Source organism: Trypanosoma equiperdum (assembly GCF_001457755.1).
Source record: "Trypanosoma equiperdum strain OVI genome assembly, contig: ctg_815, whole genome shotgun sequence".
NCBI classification, from domain to species: Eukaryota; Euglenozoa; class Kinetoplastea; order Trypanosomatida; family Trypanosomatidae; genus Trypanosoma; species Trypanosoma equiperdum.
In genome coordinates, this window is record NW_027124771.1 from 24,037 (window position 1) to 43,641 (window position 19,605).

The 19,605-nt window shown below is 49.3% G+C and overlaps 8 protein-coding genes and 2 pseudogenes across 10 annotated transcripts in view; 8 read left to right on the forward strand and 2 right to left on the reverse strand.

Moving 5' to 3' along the window:
• The window catches only part of TEOVI_000376500 (uncharacterized protein), a gene marked incomplete at both ends in the record, with an annotated part of 336 nt that extends 50 nt beyond the window's left edge, over positions 1-286 (reverse strand). The window contains one exon of the mRNA XM_067226618.1: positions 1-286. Within this exon, the coding sequence (XP_067082719.1) occupies positions 1-286 (286 nt within the window).
• Positions 287-515: 229 nt separating this feature from the next.
• Positions 516-1,811, forward strand: TEOVI_000376600 (uncharacterized protein; the record flags this gene model as incomplete). Its single annotated transcript, XM_067226619.1, has 1 exon — positions 516-1,811. One exon carries the CDS (start codon positions 516-518, stop codon positions 1,809-1,811), a length of 1,296 nt encoding a protein of 431 aa, XP_067082720.1.
• Positions 1,812-2,390: 579 nt separating this feature from the next.
• On the forward strand, positions 2,391-4,361 carry TEOVI_000376700 (uncharacterized protein; the record flags this gene model as incomplete). The annotated part of the gene is made up of 1 exon (XM_067226620.1): positions 2,391-4,361. One exon carries the CDS (start codon positions 2,391-2,393, stop codon positions 4,359-4,361), a length of 1,971 nt encoding a protein of 656 aa, XP_067082721.1.
• A 1,220-nt stretch (positions 4,362-5,581) lies between these two features.
• Positions 5,582-5,977, forward strand: TEOVI_000376800 (uncharacterized protein; the record flags this gene model as incomplete). Its single annotated transcript, XM_067226621.1, has 1 exon — positions 5,582-5,977. One exon carries the CDS (start codon positions 5,582-5,584, stop codon positions 5,975-5,977), a length of 396 nt encoding a protein of 131 aa, XP_067082722.1.
• A 613-nt stretch (positions 5,978-6,590) lies between these two features.
• TEOVI_000376900 (heat shock protein, putative) lies at positions 6,591-9,098 on the forward strand (the record flags this gene model as incomplete). Its single annotated transcript, XM_067226622.1, has 1 exon — positions 6,591-9,098. One exon carries the CDS (start codon positions 6,591-6,593, stop codon positions 9,096-9,098), a length of 2,508 nt encoding a protein of 835 aa, XP_067082723.1.
• Positions 9,099-9,549: 451 nt separating this feature from the next.
• Positions 9,550-9,781, reverse strand: TEOVI_000377000:pseudogene (annotated as a pseudogene). Its single transcript is given in 2 exon segments — positions 9,550-9,690; positions 9,692-9,781. Coding segments are annotated over 2 exon segments (231 nt in total).
• Positions 9,782-9,967: 186 nt separating this feature from the next.
• Positions 9,968-11,401, forward strand: TEOVI_000377100 (metallo-peptidase, Clan ME, Family M16; the record flags this gene model as incomplete). Its single annotated transcript, XM_067226623.1, has 1 exon — positions 9,968-11,401. One exon carries the CDS (start codon positions 9,968-9,970, stop codon positions 11,399-11,401), a length of 1,434 nt encoding a protein of 477 aa, XP_067082724.1.
• An 832-nt stretch (positions 11,402-12,233) lies between these two features.
• Positions 12,234-15,290, forward strand: TEOVI_000377200 (uncharacterized protein; the record flags this gene model as incomplete). The annotated part of the gene is made up of 1 exon (XM_067226624.1): positions 12,234-15,290. The coding sequence occupies one exon, from the start codon at positions 12,234-12,236 to the stop codon at positions 15,288-15,290; it is 3,057 nt and encodes a 1,018-aa protein (XP_067082725.1).
• Positions 15,291-15,778: 488 nt separating this feature from the next.
• On the forward strand, positions 15,779-16,159 carry TEOVI_000377300 (uncharacterized protein; the record flags this gene model as incomplete). The annotated part of the gene is made up of 1 exon (XM_067226625.1): positions 15,779-16,159. One exon carries the CDS (start codon positions 15,779-15,781, stop codon positions 16,157-16,159), a length of 381 nt encoding a protein of 126 aa, XP_067082726.1.
• A 966-nt stretch (positions 16,160-17,125) lies between these two features.
• Positions 17,126-19,605, forward strand: part of TEOVI_000377400:pseudogene — a 3,109-nt pseudogene continuing 629 nt past the window's right edge. The window contains exon 1 of the mRNA in view: positions 17,126-19,603. Coding sequence covers positions 17,126-19,603 — 2,478 coding nt within the window. The remainder of the gene's footprint in view (positions 19,604-19,605) is intronic.

A 19,605-nucleotide genomic window follows, 5' to 3' on the forward strand; every position in this document is an offset into this window, starting at 1 on the left:
CAGTTCCCCTGCGGCGGGGTATACTCTTCCAGAGCACCATAACTAATGTGTGATGGGTAACCCATGTGTTGAGAAGGAGGGAAGCGCTGTTACTGATAACCCGATGTAAAGCTGAGCGGAAATTACTGCTGCGCGGCACGTCAACGATGCATGTGGATGACGTCCTCCGTTGATGTGGTGTCGATGATGGCTGCAGGAGTTTCCCATCGCACAAGCAACCGATTTGTTTGCGAACATACGTCATAATGTACTTTACACTTGCCAGAAGTAATGTGTCTTGCCGCATTACCAAACCGCTACTTTTTGTTTTTTTCGTTGTATGGTTGGGGTCCGAAATTTGTAAACTTGGGAGTATCTATTGCGAGTCTTTTTCAGCCCTTTTCATCTGTATCCGCCTTCCCACAGCTATTCCTTCCTATATTATTCCTGTTTTTTTTTCATACGTGGCAGGTGCCTGTCTTCCCAGTCGAAAAAACTTGACATAGCCATATTGTTCATGCGGTAGGACCCTCCAAATGTCACTCAGGTCCACAATTCAGACGCATTTTACCGTACCCACGCGACATCATAGCACGCGGCAGCGCTCTTTTAGTGGCATGTTTTCTGCACCTGCTTCAACCACAGCAGGGGCTCCAACACCGATTCGGCGGTTTCCACTCAACAACACGCAAGCGGAACCTTCGCTTGGCTCACCATGTGAACTGGACTTCCAAAAGGGTGCTTTAACTGGCGATTGTGTGTGCGCCGACCGCCAACTGGAGTGGTTACGGCGAAATCTTGTGAAGTCGGAGAAGAGGGATTTTCACGGCATGAGCAAGGTGAAGATGCCGGAAGGGAACCCATCATGGCCACGTTACCATTTTCCGCTGCGTAGCTGCTCTTACATTTATGATCCTCCCAACGAATCTAAGCTTGCGTTTATTACTCCAGAGAACTACTGCAAACTCTGCTGTGAGCCAGTTGAGTTGCCCATTCGCCATTGCGCATGGTGGGATCATGTGACACGAATGGCGGGCCTCCGCTTGACTGCTATTTATCCACGGCGTTGGGATCCATCTGCTCTGATGCAAGAGCTGTGGGCAGGGAGGTTTCCCGTGAGGTTTATGAATACCGAACGGCCACATCCTTACCTGCGCCCATCACATGACGGTCCGTCGTGGAGCGATTTACGTCAATGCTATGTTTTTGAAAGGGAAGCGGTTGTACGACGGGGCGAATTAAGAGCAATTTTGCACATACTATCCACAGATGTTAGTGGCGGTAGGCGGGTGCTGCGGGAATCTTTAGTGCTCTCACCCGACGGAAGCTACGCAGCAAACGTTGGTGAGCGCACTTTCCGGGCCTTCATCAGCAGACACATCACACCCTTGCTACCACCCATGGGCCCTGAGCCAACTACAAGGTTGCAACAGCGTTGCTGGGGCCGAAAAAACCTCGAGGCAATGTTTGATCTTTTGGGAGTAGAGGCGTTACAGAGACTTAGTGGTGTTGAGGAGGTGGCAGTAACCAAGAATGAGAAGGCTACTGTGATGCGCCAAATAGTTTATGAACTGACAACCGTGTTGTCCGAATGCGATGCTAGAGAGCTGTCGGCGAGCAACGAACATGCCAATGAAGGTGCGCATAGCGTAAAAATCGCGAAAGATGAAACTCACATGCAAGTCCGGCTGTTGGTGGAGTTGGCACTGCAGCGTTTGTCACATGAACTGATCCATCTTCACATGATGTTGCTCATAGAACGTGTGTGGAATGCGTATGCGAACCTGGGATACCCAGGTGAAGAAGCGTTTGAGGAAAGCACCTTTTGCTGAGGTTTATACTCGGAGGAACGAGTGTAGCGCGTCCGAGAATGTATTAATCGTTGTTTCACCTCGCATCAAGGGCTACTTTGTGGATACTGCTGCGAAAGCAGCGCCTGTTTTAAAAGTTAAGGTGCGGACCAAGGTGCCGTCCAATCGTTGTGCTGCCAAGGTTTGATAGTTTATGTCAATTTCTTTCCTCAACAAGAGCTTCAAAGAAGAAGTCGCTTTGTTTTCAAAGGCCGTGACACCCGACAACGAAAGTTGGGTGGTGGACGGTTTGTTGCAGAGGTGTTAAACGAAGCATGCTTGTTCTCTGCTGTTTCTCTCTCTCTCTCATGTCATTACTGCAGTCCCCATCCGTGGCGCGTGCAGAAAAAAAGGATCTGTGGAAAAATGAATGACCAGGACCGTTTTCACTCTCCCCTCTGGTGTGTGAATTACCCAATCGAGTTATGCTATTCTTCTAGCTGTCTAACACATCCCCTCTCATCTAATTATTGCTGTTGTTTTCAATGCACATATCTTTCCCTCAAATTGTGTGGCATGAACGAAGATACAGTTGTTTCTTGGAGAAACTCCTTTTGTACGATGGAAAACGCAAGGAATCTGGAGCAAACGATCCCACCAGTTAGTGTCCCTTGTCAAGCTGAAGACTCTGCTCATCCCTCGCTGCAGCAGGGCTCATTGTTCCCCTCTCGATTTTCTCGGTGCGTGAGTCCAGGCTCCATGCCGCTCCAACCAGATGCAGTTGTAGACGACCAGGCGGAGCCCACTTCGCCGCCGATATCACACAACCAAAATGATGCCACATCGAACCCGAATGCTCCTGACGCATCTGTAGCACCGCGACCGGTGGAAGCCTGTGCCATAAGCACATTGGTTAATGACGATTCCTCTACCTTCCATCGGTCGCTGGATGCGCCTGAAGTTGTAAAGTCACCCGCGCTAACAGTAAGGAGACGTAAGATTGTCGCGGGAAGTAATTCCTTCCGCGGCTCAACTCAACTTGCCCAGAACTCTGTCAGTGATTTTAGCCTATCCAGGCAACACGTCGACGATTTTTCACTTACCGATGCGGAGAGCAAACATACTAATGGAATGTCCTTCAGCTCTCATGTTGCTGCGATCCCCATGCATGCGGTTGCGAGCTTGCTGTTCACAACACAGAGGAGGTCATTGATGGGACATTACTTCCACACGTGGTGGAGGTGCGCCTTGCTCGCTCGCCAAATTGGGGCTAATTTCAGAAGTCCCGAATCATCAAGAGAGGCTGCATCGACAGATTTGAGGAAGGCAGTGAGTGTCGCGCAAGCGAACCAGTTGTTAGGCAGGACGGAGATCCCTCACTTGAACCGGCCCGCGCTAATGTCATGCGACAGTTCCGTAAACGCCTCGCCATTCACTTCGCCCGTAAAAAGAGGGATCTCAACGGGAAAGTGTGTACCCAGCTGCTGCGCCCCGTCGTCGAGAGCTTCGTCTGCTCACCGGAGCCCTGGAATGCTGCTGGTCCCATTTGGCCCCACGAGAGGCCAGTCCCCAGCCGTGCGGGGGCTTCAAAGGTTGAGCATAGGAAATTTGCAATGTTCAAGAGATTTCTGCACGGGTATGACAAGGGAGACCCGATCCGACAGTGGAAGTAGCGGCACCGACCAACGCCCACCAGCGATTTCAGTAGATATGCTCCACGTTTATACGAGCATATTAACGGAAGAGGAGTGGGGGGCTCGCACCACAGTTATGCGAGAAGAGGCTTCCGAACGCTACAAAATTCAAACGCTCACAAGTGAGGTATTAGATCGAGATTTTAAGGAAGCTTTGTGTAGGAGGAGGGCTGTCATGCTTCGTGGATGCCCGCAATCGGATGGTTTGCGAAGAGCAAAAGGTGGCGGTAAAAGGGAAGCTTGTGTTGACCGCCACCACTTACCGGGGCGGCCGGAGGGTTCGAGTGAGCGTCAAGGGTGTGCTCCGTTACCAAACTCAGCGGCCGCGATATGCGTGCTGCCGGAAGCTGCAAATGCTCCGAAAAGCGAAAGTAAAGATGACCCCTTAAACGGCCTCATGGCGTGTACTTCTCCTCCATCGTCTCACGGCTGCAACCCACTAACAGCCGGGCCCGTAGGCAATACAGCGGGTGTGTCTCATGGAATACTACCCAACTCGTGCGCTTCTTTAGCAAGCAGTGGCGCTCACGCAGAGAACAGCATCTCCATTTGCATATCCAACTGTTCCGAAAACACGGTGGAATCAGGTCGACCTCACAATCCCTCCGAAGCCCCAAAAGGGGACACAACAGAGCCGATCAGGGAGCCGTTGGGATCGTCCAAACCCCAAAAAGATGATACGACCGCTGCAGACTGCACGGAAGCCAAAAAATTATTGGACGACTCATTGGAGCTTGACCTTCAGAGGTATTTGCAGCTGGATTTAGTGGATAGGGAACGTGAGGATAGGCTTCGCATCGTAAAGAAGTACCGCAATGGTCTACAGCAACTGTTAAACATTTTCTTTGGGAAGAAGCACTGTCGAACACGTCCTAATGATACTAGTAATCAAAATTAAGTGAACGAAGAGATCGGTAACACATTGACCCTTGTAATATTTGTGCGTCTACGTTTGTGCCCACTTGTTCAGTGTATCAGTGGGGCGGCGTGTATTTCTTGCCGTTGGCAGGTGCGCGCAGAGCTTACCGCGTCTATATATATATATATATATATATATAACATACATATGTGTGAAGTTGTACCTTTTGTTTTCCCCCTTTCATCCCGTCTCATTATGAGCTATTTTGTCTCTCTCTTGTTTTAGTTCTCCCCCCTTTTGCGCTTACATGTTTTTTTTCTCGTGCCGCTTATGCATGACCACCGCAACGGATCGGGCAAAGGGAGAAAATAGGAGAGGGGGCTGTTCCTCCCCTTCCTTTCGGATTTTCTTTGTTTTTACACGTCTATTTCTGACCGATTTCTTTTTGTATCTGCTTTTCGGTGCGGCCTCGTTCCGTACCATTACTTCCCCTCTGTTTCTGCCGTCACGACATTTGTCTTGTGTTTTATCTTTCCCTTGAGCCTTTTGTTTTGTACCCGTGCCTGTATTACCTGCTTTGTTTATTGCCTCCTTTCTCAGTAAAGGCTACCACCACGCAGTTCCTCCCTTTGATTTTCGTTCTCTCCTCTTCTTTTCCCCCATTTTTTCTTCATTTTTGTTACTTCTCACTACTATTAATTTTCTTCCGATGTTTTTTTTGTGGTTGATATAATTAAAGGAATATTATGTGCGTGCGGCAGCGCTCCATCTCACGTTCCATCATTTATGCTTGATATTCCTATCTCTGCTCTCAATTTTCCTCATTTACCTTTTCCATTTGAGGATGTTGTGAAACAGACATGTTTAAAAAATCGATTCATTGAAGGAATGGTGAGTTGGGGAATAGAACGAGTTAAGGCAGCAAAACGAAACAAAAAAAGTGAAAGGAGGAAATACAAATGAAAATGGGGGAAAAGGAAAATGTGAGGTGCTTAAAATAAGATGAGAGAGCGCAACCACATATTCGGGTTGGATTGGATAAGAGCTTAAGAAACATCTGAAACTTACCACCTGAAGGAGAATCCTCCAGTACACATATTCATCACATGTCTTGATATATTTATTTATTAATATTTGTGTGTGTGTGTGATTTTGTATTTGTGTGCATTTTTGTGTGTGTATGTGCCAAAAACCTTTTAGCTGTGCTTACATTTAATGCTCCCACACCATATGGTTTACGCCCGTTAACGCCTTCCAACATGCAAGTGCCAGTTTTTACTCAAACATCAAGGCCTTCGCATATTCATATTGAATTACGAGTGCTTGTACGTTCATCAACACGGGTCATATTAGCTGATGAGAGTAATATTGTGCATATTTTATGTATATATGCATGTACATATGCTTTAATATTTACATGTTTTTCTTTCCTCTTTTTAGCTCTGCTAAACCCTTTGACCCGATTTCTGTTTCTCCTTTTACTTTCTCCCTTCTTCCCCGTCACTCATATCTTATCTCATAAAGTGGTGCCGAACCTCCTTTTTTTTAAAAAAAAAGTACAATACCCACCGCAGCGCTCATCATTATCAGGCGCGACTTCCAAGCCTAGCGAGGACTGCCTTGGTCGGCCAACTCCGTGCTTTTTGTTCTTTTAAGTTACTTTTCACTTCCCGTTAGGGTGGAATGTTCAAAACGAAAATAGCAGGAAAAACTGAAAAGAATATTGTTGTTAGCATCATATATATATATATATATATATATATATATGCATATATGTTATATGCATATATAACGTAATAGTAGAGGTACCCCAGTTTAGTTCCTTTTGACTCTCTCAATGGTTAACGACGAAGTTTCTCTGCTTGTTTTCCTCCCTCTGTCTTTTTTTTTTGAAAATTCTTTCTTCGTATCTCCAACCCTTTCACGAAGTCGTGATAACCATATCTATGGGGCAAAACTACATCCAAAAAGTATAGTTCTTCTTCAACTTACGTGGAGAAATGAGAGTGTAGACAAAGATGTAAGGTAACCCTTCTTTCATACATTTCTTTATTTATGTTATTCTACCCCCCTTTTTTTCACTTCTTATCACTCTTCTCCTGCGCTGTCACGCCCACACGAGGGTGGTTGTTTTCCAGTAACCAAGGGACAAGTTGGGTTCGCTTTCATTAAAAGACCGGTTAAGCATTTCCTTTCTGTGGAAAAGAATCTATCGCGCAGAGAGGGCAGCTGCAGGCGTTTGAGCGCCCTAACGCACACGTTGCCGTCATGTCCATGCTCTGTTTGGCACAGTGGGCACTACTGTTGGTGTTGTGTCTGGTTGGTTGTTGCTGCACCGTGAGTGGAGGATCAGAAGTTTTGGCCGTAGACATTGGAGCTGACTGGGCGAAGGGTGCCACACGTGTGATTGGAGGCAGCACCGCCCCGCGGGCCAGCATAGTACTCAATGATCAGACAAACCGTAAGAGCCCACAATGTATCGCCTTTCGTATTGTGCCCAACGCCGGAAACGACACGTTGCGCAGCGTCGAGCGCTTATTTGCAGAGGAGGCTCGTTCTTTGGAACCACGCTTCCCCCAGCAGTCCATTTGCGGCCCTTCGCTACTCGCAGGACTGATCGTTTCGAAGGAAATCTCTGCGGGACAGAAACATCACGAACAAACAGGTAATCAAAGGTCGGAACGTGAAGGTGTCATCTCTTTTAGTGATACCGATAGGTTTACGTATGTGGTTGTGCCGCAAATTCGCCGCAAGTCTGCGGTGGTTCGTATCACTCCGGGTGGTAGCAGCGAAGGTACAACCACCGCACCAATAGAGTTCACTGTGGAGGAGTTGATTGGAATGATTTTGGGACACATGAAACGGTCTGCGGAACGTTCGCTGGATGGTGCGCCGGTGCGACACCTTGTGTTGGTTGTGCCGACCTCCTCCAGTTTGGCGTACCGTCAAGCCATGGTTGACGCTGCTGCCGTGGTGGGTTTGCGAACTATCCGCCTCGTGCATGGTTCTGCAGCAGCGGCAACGCAGCTTGCACACCTCAATACAGAGACTTTATTTCGTGGTCATCCCTCCAACACAACTGAGAGAAAATATGCAATGATATACGACATGGGTAGTTCCAAAACCGAGGTGGCCGTGTTTCGTTTTACCCCTGCTACCGCACGTGACGACTTTGGGACAGTTACTCTGGTGGCTTCCGCTACAAACCATACGCTAGGAGGCAGGTCGTTCGACCGCTGTCTTGCACGTTATGTGGAGAGAAATTTGTTCCCCGCCGCGAAGCCAACACCGGTCACGCCAGTACTAGACAGAAAACCGGTTACAGCCACCACTCGGCGCGCAGTGGTTAGCCTGCTACGCGCCGTCAACGCGGCGAGGGAGCGGTTGTCGGTAAATCAAAATGTTCCTTTTGTTGTGCCCGGCGTTCGTGAAGACGGGGGCGACTTCATCGCAAATATTTCTCGTGCGCAGTTCGAAGAAGCCTGTGGTGAATTGTTTAACGAGGCAGTACGGCTTCGTGACCACGCCATTACGCAGACGAATGGTACGGTGCGGTCACTCAATGAGTTGGTGCGCCTTGAACTAATTGGTGGTGCCACACGTATGCCAAAACTGCAGGAACGGTTGAGTGAAGGTTACGGTAAACCGGCGGATAGAACTCTTAACAGTGATGAGGCAGTTGTCTCAGGAGCGGCACTGATGATCCACGACACCCTCAGCCGAATTCGCGTTATGGAGTCCTTGACAAATGATATCTACTTCACTGCTTCACCCCCGATTAAGGAATCAAATGAAACCAAGCCTCATCGTAACCTTCTGTTCGCCAAGCGGAACACCACCGTTCCGGCAGCCCGGTCGCTAATATTTCCAAACCGCACAGCCGACTTCACACTAACGCTTCATGACGGTAACGGACGCTACTCGCGTTCTGTGCTAGTGAGTGGTGTGAGTGGGAGCATGAATGCTGCGCGCGAGAAGGAAAAGGAAATGAGTACCGAAAGAGCGAACAAAGTTACCAAAACTTCTGTGGTCCTCCGCCAGGTAGAGGTGGTGGTGGAGGTGGTGCTCAGTAGAAGCGGGCTGCCCTATGTGGCCGGTTCGTACGTCCACGCTAGATACGCGGAGCAGGTGACTGTGCTACCTTCGGTGAAAAAGACTGGGGATAACGAAACTACGGCACAAAAGGACGAGAACAACAATCCGTCTCAAAACGAAACTGACACGACGAGTACCATTAGCCCCGGGAGGGAAAAGAGAAGTGGGGGTTCTCCGTCTGCAGCAAACTCTAATAGCGCGAAAATGCAAAACTCCAGAGCAGATGAAGCAAAAGAGAATGAGACCCCAACCGGTGACGAAATCCTGGAAGTCAATGAGAGGGATGCAGGAACTGGTGGGAAGAATAACAATGCAAAAGTGAGGCATTTTGCACTTCGCTTTCCGTTGAACAACACTCCAGCACCTTCCTCAACTTCGCAAGGCGGTGTGAACATGAACAAAGAGGAGGCCCTTGCAGCGCGGAACCGCCTTCGTGCACTTCAGCGCCTTGACGACGAGCGGTTGCGGCGTAGTGGTCTGCTTAATGACGTCGAGTCCCTGCTCCTTCATTACAAGTCCCTTGATGCCTGGTCTGCGCAGCAAAGCGATGATAACTCGAATGACTGGCGGTCCGTTGTGAAGGACGTATCACGGTGGTTTGAAGAAGTTGGGGGCGACGTTAACGTGACAGAGTTGCAGAAGCAATATCAACGTCTGAAGGACCTAAAGCTCGGTGAGTGAGCCCCCTACACACACACACTCACTCACTCTGTTCACTTTTCAGGGACCTTTCGTGTGCCAGCCTCAGTGACGTACTTACGAAAGAAGGGAAGTGTCGGACTTCATGCTGATATTATTGGTAGAGCTTGCTAGCATGGTACATGACAGGACGGCATATGTCCCTTGCGATCGTTAGGTGAGGGGAGGAAAAAAAAAAAATGGAGTAACAAAGGTTTTTACTATGTGGGAATCTCGGGCTCTAGCATTTGCTTGGTTCCTACATTTGTATTATGCGTGTTGGCTCCGTTGCTTCTCCCCGCTTGCACTTTAATTCTCAAGTATCCTCCCTGAGTTTGGGTCATGCTTAAGTGTTTTTTAAGCAGCAGTTTGCCATAGAAGCTGGTTATGTTGTGCGTTTTTTTCTTTTCATTCAATTAACCAGCTCCCATGGACCCATAACTTCTACTGTGTCTTACTGTTTCACATACTTTAAAAACACCCTATATTCCACCCACGCTGCCCAACGCCAGTTACAATGTTTCTTTTTTGCGTCTTTTGATTTCATTACTGCTAAACTGTCATTGTTGAAACCCTCTCTCTTTTCGCTTTTTTTTTTGTGTGTGTGTATGTTTGCAGATTACCGGAAATAGGTGGGAAGAAGCAGGCACAAACAGGAGGTGGCCAAAGAAAAGATTAGGAAACATCTCCTCATCGCAGCTCTTTATTACTGTCTTTTCTTTTGAGCCGCAGTTTACACCTGTATTCCTCTGTTTTTGTTTAACTCCGGAGGTAACACAGGCGTGTCATTAGATTCGGAAAGAGGCAAAACTAGTACGTGTCCGTAGCGGCAATTTTTTTTTTGTGTGTGTGCGAGGGCCTAACAACAACAAATGCTTCGTCCATCCTTTTGCAGATGTCTTCCCGTGCTGAACTGCACGCTGAGCGCTCCTCAATGTGCTGCTGCGATTGACCGTTGCACACCGGTTGTTTACTCTTCACTTCCCAACGGATGTCGTGTGGCCACCGAATATTTGCCAAATTGTCAGTTTGCCACCGTTGGGGTGTGGATTGACGCAGGCAGTCGCTTCGAGGATATTAACAACAACGGCGTTGCGCACTTTCTTGAACACATGAACTTCAAAGGCACTGCAAAGTACTCCAAGCGTGCCGTGGAAGATCTCTTCGAGCATAGGGGGGCCCACTTCAATGCATACACTTCGCGTGACCGAACAGCATATTACGTGAAGGCGTTCAAATATGATGTGGAGAAAATGATTGATGTTGTCTCGGATTTACTGCAAAACGGCAGATACGACCCAAGCGATGTCGAGTTGGAGAGGCCGACAATCCTAGCCGAGATGCGGGAGGTGGAGGAGCTGGTGGATGAAGTGCTCATGGATAACCTCCATCAGGCAGCTTATGACCCGGCACACTGCGGGCTTCCGCTCACTATTCTAGGCCCTGTGGAAAACATTTCCTCCCGCATAAACCGTGACATGATACAGGAGTTTGTTCGGGTGCACTACACCGGCCCGCGCATGTCTTTCATTAGTTCCGGTGGCATCCATCCAGAAGAAGCACATAGGCTTGCCGAGAAGTTCTTTGGAAACCTCCCTGCAGCGAACAACTCCCCACTGCTGCAGTCACAATACCGGGGTGGTTACACCGTGATGTGGAACGAACAAATGGCCACGGCAAATACCGCTTTCGCGTATCCTATATGCGGGGCCATACACGACGACAGCTACGCACTACAGTTAGTTCATAACGTTATTGGGCAAGTGCGTGAAGGACAACATGACCAATTTGCCCATCAGCGACTGAACCCGCGGCTCCCGTGGGAAAAGTTGTCAAACCTGGTCCAGCTGCGACCTTTCTATACTCCATACAAAGAGACTAGTCTCCTTGGGTATCAGTTAGTTACTATGCGCACGGCAGTCGCTGACGCCAACGGCGGTGTTCAGCGAGATGAGAGCCAGACTGTGTTGCTGGATCACATGCTAAAGTTGTTTAATGAGCTGTCTACCAAAGCTGTTGACGCTGCACTCCTCGAGGAGGCAAAAAGTGAGTATAAGTCATCGGTTATGATGATGCGAGACAGCACAACAAATAGCGCGGAGGACTTGGGTCGGCAGATGATTCACCTTGGCCGACGCGTGCCTCTGCGGGAGGTGTTCGAGCGAGTGGATGCCGTCACTCCAGCAGTGTTTCGTGACACATTAGCGAAGTACGTACAAGCGGTTCAACCTACAGTTTCGTACATTGGTTCGGCCTCCGCTGTCCCTCGATTTGACGCCCTCACACAAGTAAAGCACATACTTTGATGGAATCGGCGCCGCTGAATGAGGCGGTATGAGCCTGACTTCGAGGTGGAAAAGGTGAGGGAAAGGAAAATGATGAAATAAGGTGCGGAAGAACGAATAATAGCAACTGTGGTGTTGTAAAGGATGGTGGAAGAAAGCCGCACACGTGGACAAGTACGTGGGTTTGCCTTGTGACGTGGCAGAACAACTACGAAGGCTGATAATTAGGTATTTTGGTGTCTGTGAAGAAGTGAGACGGCAACGGTGGCAAAACTGCGGCTGAAGGAAGGGGAATGAGTTGAATATCAGTGGAGGTGGAGGAGAAAGAGGAGCCCCGGTCCGGTTGCGCACAGTTTTCTTTTGAAGGAACACTAACATATGTTGAACCACCTTGTCTGGTTACTAACGTCATCTCTTGGTGGTTCCTCGTTACTGCGTTAAAGCGGCACCCCGTCTGCCAGACCCTGTACCTCTTGTTTTCGTTCGAACTGAATTTATAGCGGCCTACAGCTCAGTTTTATTTACTAGTAGGCTACCGTGCGATTTCCATAACTTTTCTTTTTTTTTTAAAAAAAAAGTGCTTTCAGTCATATTGATACACTCGTTGCATCTCCTTCCACATTCTGGCCATTCTGTGTGCTCGTGTGGGGAAGTTGGGTTACATGTTGAGTTAGCTGGATCAGCTCTCACAGACTAGCACTTTTTTCATCGACAAAAAGAGCAGTGTAGGCTCCACATTGTGTAAAAATATAGCAGAAAGGTGCTTACACCAAGGAGAAAGGACGGGATAGGCGAGACACCGTAAAAGCTGGGAAGTGTAAGGAGATAAGGAAAGCCTAGCCGCCGTGCATGTATGAAGCGGGATGAACTGTTTGCTGCTTTGCAGGAAATACCGTGGGTTCCATGCCCGGAAAGTGAGGGTCGTCCATGCTACCGAGCAGCAGAAGCATTTCACTGCACATTTTGTGCATACACTGTTTGCGCTCGGTGTTATGACGCCATTCCGTCGTCCCTTCTCTCATTGGCAACCACAACAACTAGTGGCGGCACCGGCGGTGAAGGTGGCGCTGCGACAAACTCAGAAAAGAGTCTTGCCGACAGGACACCCACCCAAGCGTTTACTCCAAACTCACGCGGGAGTGACACACCTAACAGTGCCGACGACTTCATGAAACCCCGCTGTTTTTTGTGTCGCTCGGGGGTTCTCGAGAAGGAATCTGTGCCCGTGTTCGAATGGACATGTGAGGGTCCACGTCCTCCACGTCGACTCACTCGAGGTCAAGGGGCATCGTATGATGTGGATGTGGTTCAGCGTTACTACACCATGAAGGAGCAACGTGAGAAGAGAGCCCAATCGCAAGCACCGCTAACGGCTCAGTTTCTCGGCACAGAACCGTCGCCCACCGAGTTTGGTGGCAACATCGGTGTGCCTCCGGAGGCATCTCGCACTGGAGTGTTGGGTCGGCGGCCGTTCTGTGAGGAGGGTTGTAGTTTTTCGTGTGTTGTGCAGAACCCAAGGTTGGAGCAATCGCTAGTATGGTGTGGCGTGAATCGGCAGCTGCGGGAGTCCCACCCCTCCATCACAGGGGAAGAGACCATTACACCGTTGCACACGATTCGCTGTCCACCTACTCTCCCAGGGTTACCTCCGCATAGGCTCCGGGTGCACATTCCATATGGCTCGTATGGCATTCATAAGATCCATGCAGTGGCGCTGTACGTCACCGAGGACATCTACCGGAGAGCCACGGCGAGGTCGGGGTCGCCTCGACCTGTTGTCAAATCACCAGGAGGTCGACGGATGGAACAGGGACACCCACAGCGAGATGGGCAGTTGATGGCGGTTAAGGAGCTGCCACGCAACACCGTACGCCCGTTGCTCGTTGTCGACGTACTGCATCGTACCGCCACCAGCGATCCGGTGAGGAATCTTTTGCCAACGCAATGGCTTCCGGAGCATATGCGACGTCCACCTAGCAGAATCTGCTCGCCTAGAAGAGAAAATAGTATCACGGAGACGGCGGGGTGTGTTGGCTCAGGTGTGACAAAGGGGAACGAAGGTGAGGGTCAGAATAATGGAACTGAAACTAAAGGCAACGCAGAGCCTCCTGTTATGGGGGAAGGTGAACCCCACTTGACGTGGCCAGAGGGGATCCGATGCGAGGAACTGTTGCTAGCGGTTGACTATCTGCTACAGGGCCGTTCTGTAGCTGTGTACGGAATTGCATCAAAATACTTTTTTCTTCACCACGTTGCGCAATCCGCCGAGTTAAGAAATTTGGGAGTAGCCTTTGTGGATGGCTACCGCTCTTCTGCAAACCGTGTGACTCGGCAGCTGCGGGAAATTAGCAAGCAATTGCAGGAACAGCGTCATATCGTAGAAAAGGAGGTGCTGCGCAACCTCGTTTTTCGTGGAGGGGACTGTGATCCGTTTCTGCGTATCAGTCGTTCGCAAGCACCGTCGCGGGATGAATGCGGAAACCCGTCTGATCAATGTTATTTGGTGGTTTCCTCCTCAACATCCTCGGAGTCGTCGCGAAGTCGCTCTTACCGCTCCCCTGTGAGAGACGTTTCGGTCGCGATGATGGGCGGTTCCACCGAAAAAAGGCGAGAAAATATGGGACTAAAAGTGGGAGATCCTGGTTGTTGTGACTTAACTGCAGCCAAAACATTAAAGGCGACTACCCCACAGCGCAAGGAGAGCATGACTGTGTGTTCCCCCGCACCCATTACTATGAAGCGAGAACGGTCCGTGATGCTTGTGCAGGATGGTGGGCACTCTGATATTAAGAGAACTACTCAGCAAACTGCGCAGGGTTCGAAAAGACGGTGCGGAGAAAAAGTGTGTGACGCTGCCGGAACGGGTGGGTGGCGCCAAACTCATCCTGAGGCTATGGAAACCAGCAGAAAAGTGCGGTTGTGGCTGCGACGGTATTACCTGAGCGAGGTATCAGACTGGAATTACAGCGTACCTTTATATGAAACTCCTTGTGAGCGGCGATGCCGGGAAACGGAAACGGCCGTAACGTCGGTTCCGCTATCGGAGAGTGAAAACACTTGCCTGCAACCACGGTATACGGTTTCATCTCCAGACATCATGCGCCGGCTTCGTGTCGAATGCGGCGCTCCCCTCCGTTCGTGCGTGCAGTGGAAGTCGCTTCCATCCTACACAGCTCAGATGCTCACGGGGGGACTTGCTGCACAATCTGCCAATCCTCCAGTTCATTATAGCGACTATGTTCCGAGGTTGATCCTAGTAGTGCATGGTATAGACGAACTCGACCCACCACTTCTGGTAGAGCTTCAGAACATTGCACGTGACCATCCCAATCGTGTAATGTTGCTATGCTCATTCGACGACCCAAACTGGGCCATGTCAAACAGTGCGGCGCAGTTGGAGCCGTTTCGATTGGCGTATGTACACCTCCGCTCGATGTTGCTCCCACGGGTGCATGAAATGGCATGTGTTAAAAGTCTCACGTTGCTCACAGACCTTGAGGCAGCAGCAGCAGGGGGGAAAAGGTTTGGTCATCACGGGTTAAGAGGAAGTCTTGGCCCTGGGACCTCTTTACCACTTCAAGACACCATTAGACGTATACTTTTTAGTCTTCCCGCCACGTTTACTGATGTCTTACGATGCATGATTGAGCGACAGGAAGCGTCGGGCGAAAATGTCTTCGTTCCCATGAGTCTCCACCAGCAACACTTCGACGATCGAGGAATGATGATTTCAGTGGGCCGCCTCAGAGCGATTGAACGGGAACTAACATCCAATCGGCTGGCTGTGTTTGATGCAGCAGAAAATAAATTGATGATTCCTCAACACAAAAAACTGCTGCGGGTGTTGGAGGAAGTCGCGGAACAGAGACAAAACACTCGGTCAAACGGTGGAGCTCCAGTGGAGGCATAGGTTGATCATTTGTTGTACCGTCCCCAATGGTTCCCAACAGCTTTACCAACATACGTTTTCCATATGAATAACCAAAAGCACCCACAGATACATGTTCATCTATATATCCATATATACACATATGTGCATATATAGGTGTTTGTATCCATCACGCCTATCACTGAGTCGTCACGTACCCCTCAGCGTATCGCAATTTATTTTTATTTTTTTTGCTCCCTGGTGGGGCATTTGTTCGCAGCGAGCTGTTTTCCGTCACCATTTACTCCTCTTTTTGTTCTTGTCTTTTCTTTTTCCCCCTACACGAAACTTTGTCTTTCATGTGTAAACGTACAAACGTGAGGAGTTGATTAAATAAAAGGTTCACTACCCTGAACAAAGTGAGAAAGCACCCGTATAAGGAAGACCGCAACGGGGGGAAACGGGGTACATTTCTGGTGAGAGGGATATTATATATATATATATATATTTTTTTTAATTTATTTTTTGAAATGTTTGTAATGAAGTTACTGGATGCACTAGCAGACGCAGCCGTTCTGCTAATGTTCAACGTTAGCCCAACCAACTCAGGAAGTGATAACGACGAAGAAGAGGAAACCGTCGAACACCACTTTGTTGAACCAAACAATATAAGTCATATGGAGCGTCACACGGCATATGCAACGGGACCATTGGATATCGACGGCGGCAGCAGCGATAGCAATTGCGTTTTAACAGCACCAAGTATGACAGTGACGACGTCAGCAGATGGCAGTAGCTTCGTCCAACTGACGGAAGAGGATATGCAACTTATGCCCGAGGAGCAGTCAATCAGTGGCGGGAGCTATGACGAGACACGCACCCCCGAATCGGTCAATGTGGTAAACTCTTGATTCTTGAAGCTCCGACGAGTCACGTTCCTCCTAAAATTTACTGTTTCGTTTTTTAAATCTATTTTATTTATTTATTTTTGTAGGTGCCAATTTTTATTCAATTGCCTATCGTTGTGACGAATGCGATATATATATATATATATATATATATATTTCTCTTTCTCCCCTGTAAAAGACCGGCATGACATGACCGCAAGTAACGAGATGACAGTTGTGGTGTCATCATTTGTTACAACGAACGAGGGGAGCCACATATAAGTCTTTTTCCCATTGAACCTTCTCCGTGATGTAAAGTGTTGATGTGCAACACAGTAAAGGAGGACTGGTGTTGGGGTTGAGGGTACCGAGGCAGTTATTTTTTTCTTTTATATATATATTTTTTACTTTTCTTCCGTTGTTTACCTAATGCGTTTATGGGGTGTACACTCTGTCTCCAACAACATTACTAATATTATCACCGTCATTATTATCTCGCTTTCAATATTTCCTCTGTATTTTATTTGCTTTCCAGTAACTTACCTCAGTTGCATGTGGGCTCCATCACGTAGCCGAGGATAGTCACAAGGAGGCGTGCCTTCCTTCCTTTTTCCTTTTTTCCCTTTTTTTTTCGTAATGTGCGCGTGTGTGTCTCTCTATGTTCCCTTTCCCTTTCGCCTTCAGGCTGTGAATATATGATAACGCGCTCCAAGCTGTCTTGGGATTGGAGAGGAGCAGTGGTGTCGTGTGTGACTGTATTGGCGGTAGAGAAGTGTTAAGAGCGGTATTCTCTGAACCTCTTCAGGCGCCATAGTGTAGACATGAAGACATCTAATTCCTTTCTTCTGGACTACACCTGAGGTAGTCGCTTCCATTATAAGCGTATGCCTGCAATCATGTAGTACCACTTCGCCGTCTCCTTCGTTCTTACCTTTTTTTTCTCTCTCTAATTTGCCACTATACATTTAACAGATAACCCCATTAAACAATATGTATTTCCCGCGTCACCAACATGAAAAAGAGCCCCGGGGTAGGTTCAATCCACAGGCATTGGATTGGCTTCCGGGTATGGTACAAATGGCCACATTACCCCCTGCGCCCGTTGCCACGTACCCGCAACATTTCCCTTCCGTGCATTATAACAATATGACTGACGGCCCTGCAACTCTTCCTTGTTTCCCAGACTTATTTCGAGATTGGTTGCATGGTGGTGTGATGTTCCCTCCATTTCCTTTCGCTGGTGGGCCTTCTGATGGAGCATATTACCCGACGGGACCCCAGCACCCTCAATTATGTCCACAGAGTGCAGAAGGCTGGATGGAAGCTGAACAACGTTACTACAAATACTTTCATCCGTTTTGGTGTGCATATCAACGGTTTTTGAGGGATTGTTATACACGACCTGTGACGAACGATTTATACTCTGCAGTTCCCACGAGTCACCAAACCCAACCACCAGCGGTGGCAACAGCAGATATCGCCACGTTTACCCGTGAAGGGACCCCATGGACGCAAAATTGGGGGTGTGACGCCCAGCACAAAGAGAATACGGTTTCCAACAAGTGTGACAGCTGCGTGAAGTTAGCAGCCCCCACACATGCCGGAGGTGAGGTGTTACCTGGGGATTGCGAGACCACTGCAGGCGAGTGGAGGGAAATTTCGTCTCTTGCACTCTCCTCGTGCTTGTTGTGTGGCGACACGGGCCATCGTTACACCGCATGCCGCTTTTTTGACGGGAAGACATTATGCTTGGTACACATCGCCGACTCATACATCTACGCGATGCACCACAAGAACTGGGTTGAGAAGGCAACGTTGCTAGACGTGTGTTCCTTTGTCCACGTGGCCGTAGGCATCTTGCCAAAGAACTTGTTGTTGTACATTGGCGATCACGTACTTGACGTTACGTCTTACGAGACTGACGCTCGTTGCTGTGACTTGGATCTTCTTCCCGGTGCGGTGGTTGGTGTTGCCACTCGGCATGAGGCTGTCCCGGAGATGGAAAGCAAGGGACCTGCAGAACAATTCTCTGAGCCACGTGTTGAAGATCAATGTTTGAAGGTCTCGCCTATATCAAAGGCCTCGGCATCGTCTACCTCACTCCACACATCGGAAACGCAGGAAGGGCTCCTTGGGCGCAACGAGAGCCGAGAGGGAGACAACAATGAGTCACCAGGTGTTGACGATATTGAAGCAGACAGAAGGAAGGCGGATGCAGTGAGGCAGCGGCAGAGTCCTGTTGCTGCGCCATATTTAGGCACTACAGATGGTGATTTAAACTCCACTCAAACACGGGCACAACAGCAAACTGCGAGCATCCCCACTTGTGACCGGCCAGAACCGCAAGGAGGGTTGGAAGGAAAGGCATGTGACGAAATAGAGAGTCACAATGACATTGTAGACTCCGCGCAAGGAGAAGAGGTAAGTGACGCTCCCGTGGAGAGTAACGGCAAGACAGAGAGCGATGGACGCCGTCGCCGAACGGTTCACGTGAGGTTCATACCAGTGTCCATGGCATTTTCTGACATCCGGGCTCTTCTCTGGTCATGTGGAGAGGTCTACAAGGTCCGACTTGTGAAGCCAAAAACGACCCCGAACCCTGATAAGATGTTTTATGTTTGTTTCGTTGAGTACGCTGAGGAGCAGGCAGCCCTGAAAATGTTGGAGATGCATGGTCACCGTATCGCCGCATCTTTTCACCTCGCGGTAGAAATCAGCAAACACGCCATTCTTGGGGGCTATGTGACAGACCGTGACGTGGGTACTGGTAAACCCTGCACATTTGGGCTAACTGACACTGAGCGCTGGGCTATAGAGCAGCGCCACAAACGTCCCGGAGCTGGTTCTGCTGGTAACGGTAACGGTGAATGTGCTGAGGAAGGGGGCTATGAAGGCGAAGGAAAAGGAGGAAGGCGGTGTCGTCGCGGTGGCCGAAAACATCGAGGTAGAGCTCGCCAATCTACCCCTACTTCAGGGGAAACTCCCAATGGTTTGGGTGAGGCGGGGAAACAATGTACCGGCGGACCCTATTCACTGCAAATCGTTGCTGAAGACTCGAAACGGAAGAGCTGTCGCGGCAGCCACCGCATTACCGATGCGAAAAGTGGAAATGGAACTACCGGTGCGGTGGGTGAGTTACCACAAACCACGCTGGCAAACTCTGATTTAAGCACTAAACCAATACAGTCTACGGTGTCAACGCCTCGTGAGGTGGTGGGGCATATCTCAGTGACTGCGGAGGAAAGTAAGCTTCTCGAGCATCTCCGCAACGCTACCATATCGTACCTCCGGTGCCCTTCCAAACGAAGCTTTTACGAGGTACTCACTGTGCTTGAAGACGTTAAGTTGTGTTCCCCTTCCCCTCTGTGCTGCCTCCACCTCACCAAAGCTGAGGTGGCGCTGCTTTTCCTTCACAGGTCTTCGGGGTTTGTGGAAGCGGCCGCAACGGCTGCCAATGGAGCGGTGCGCGC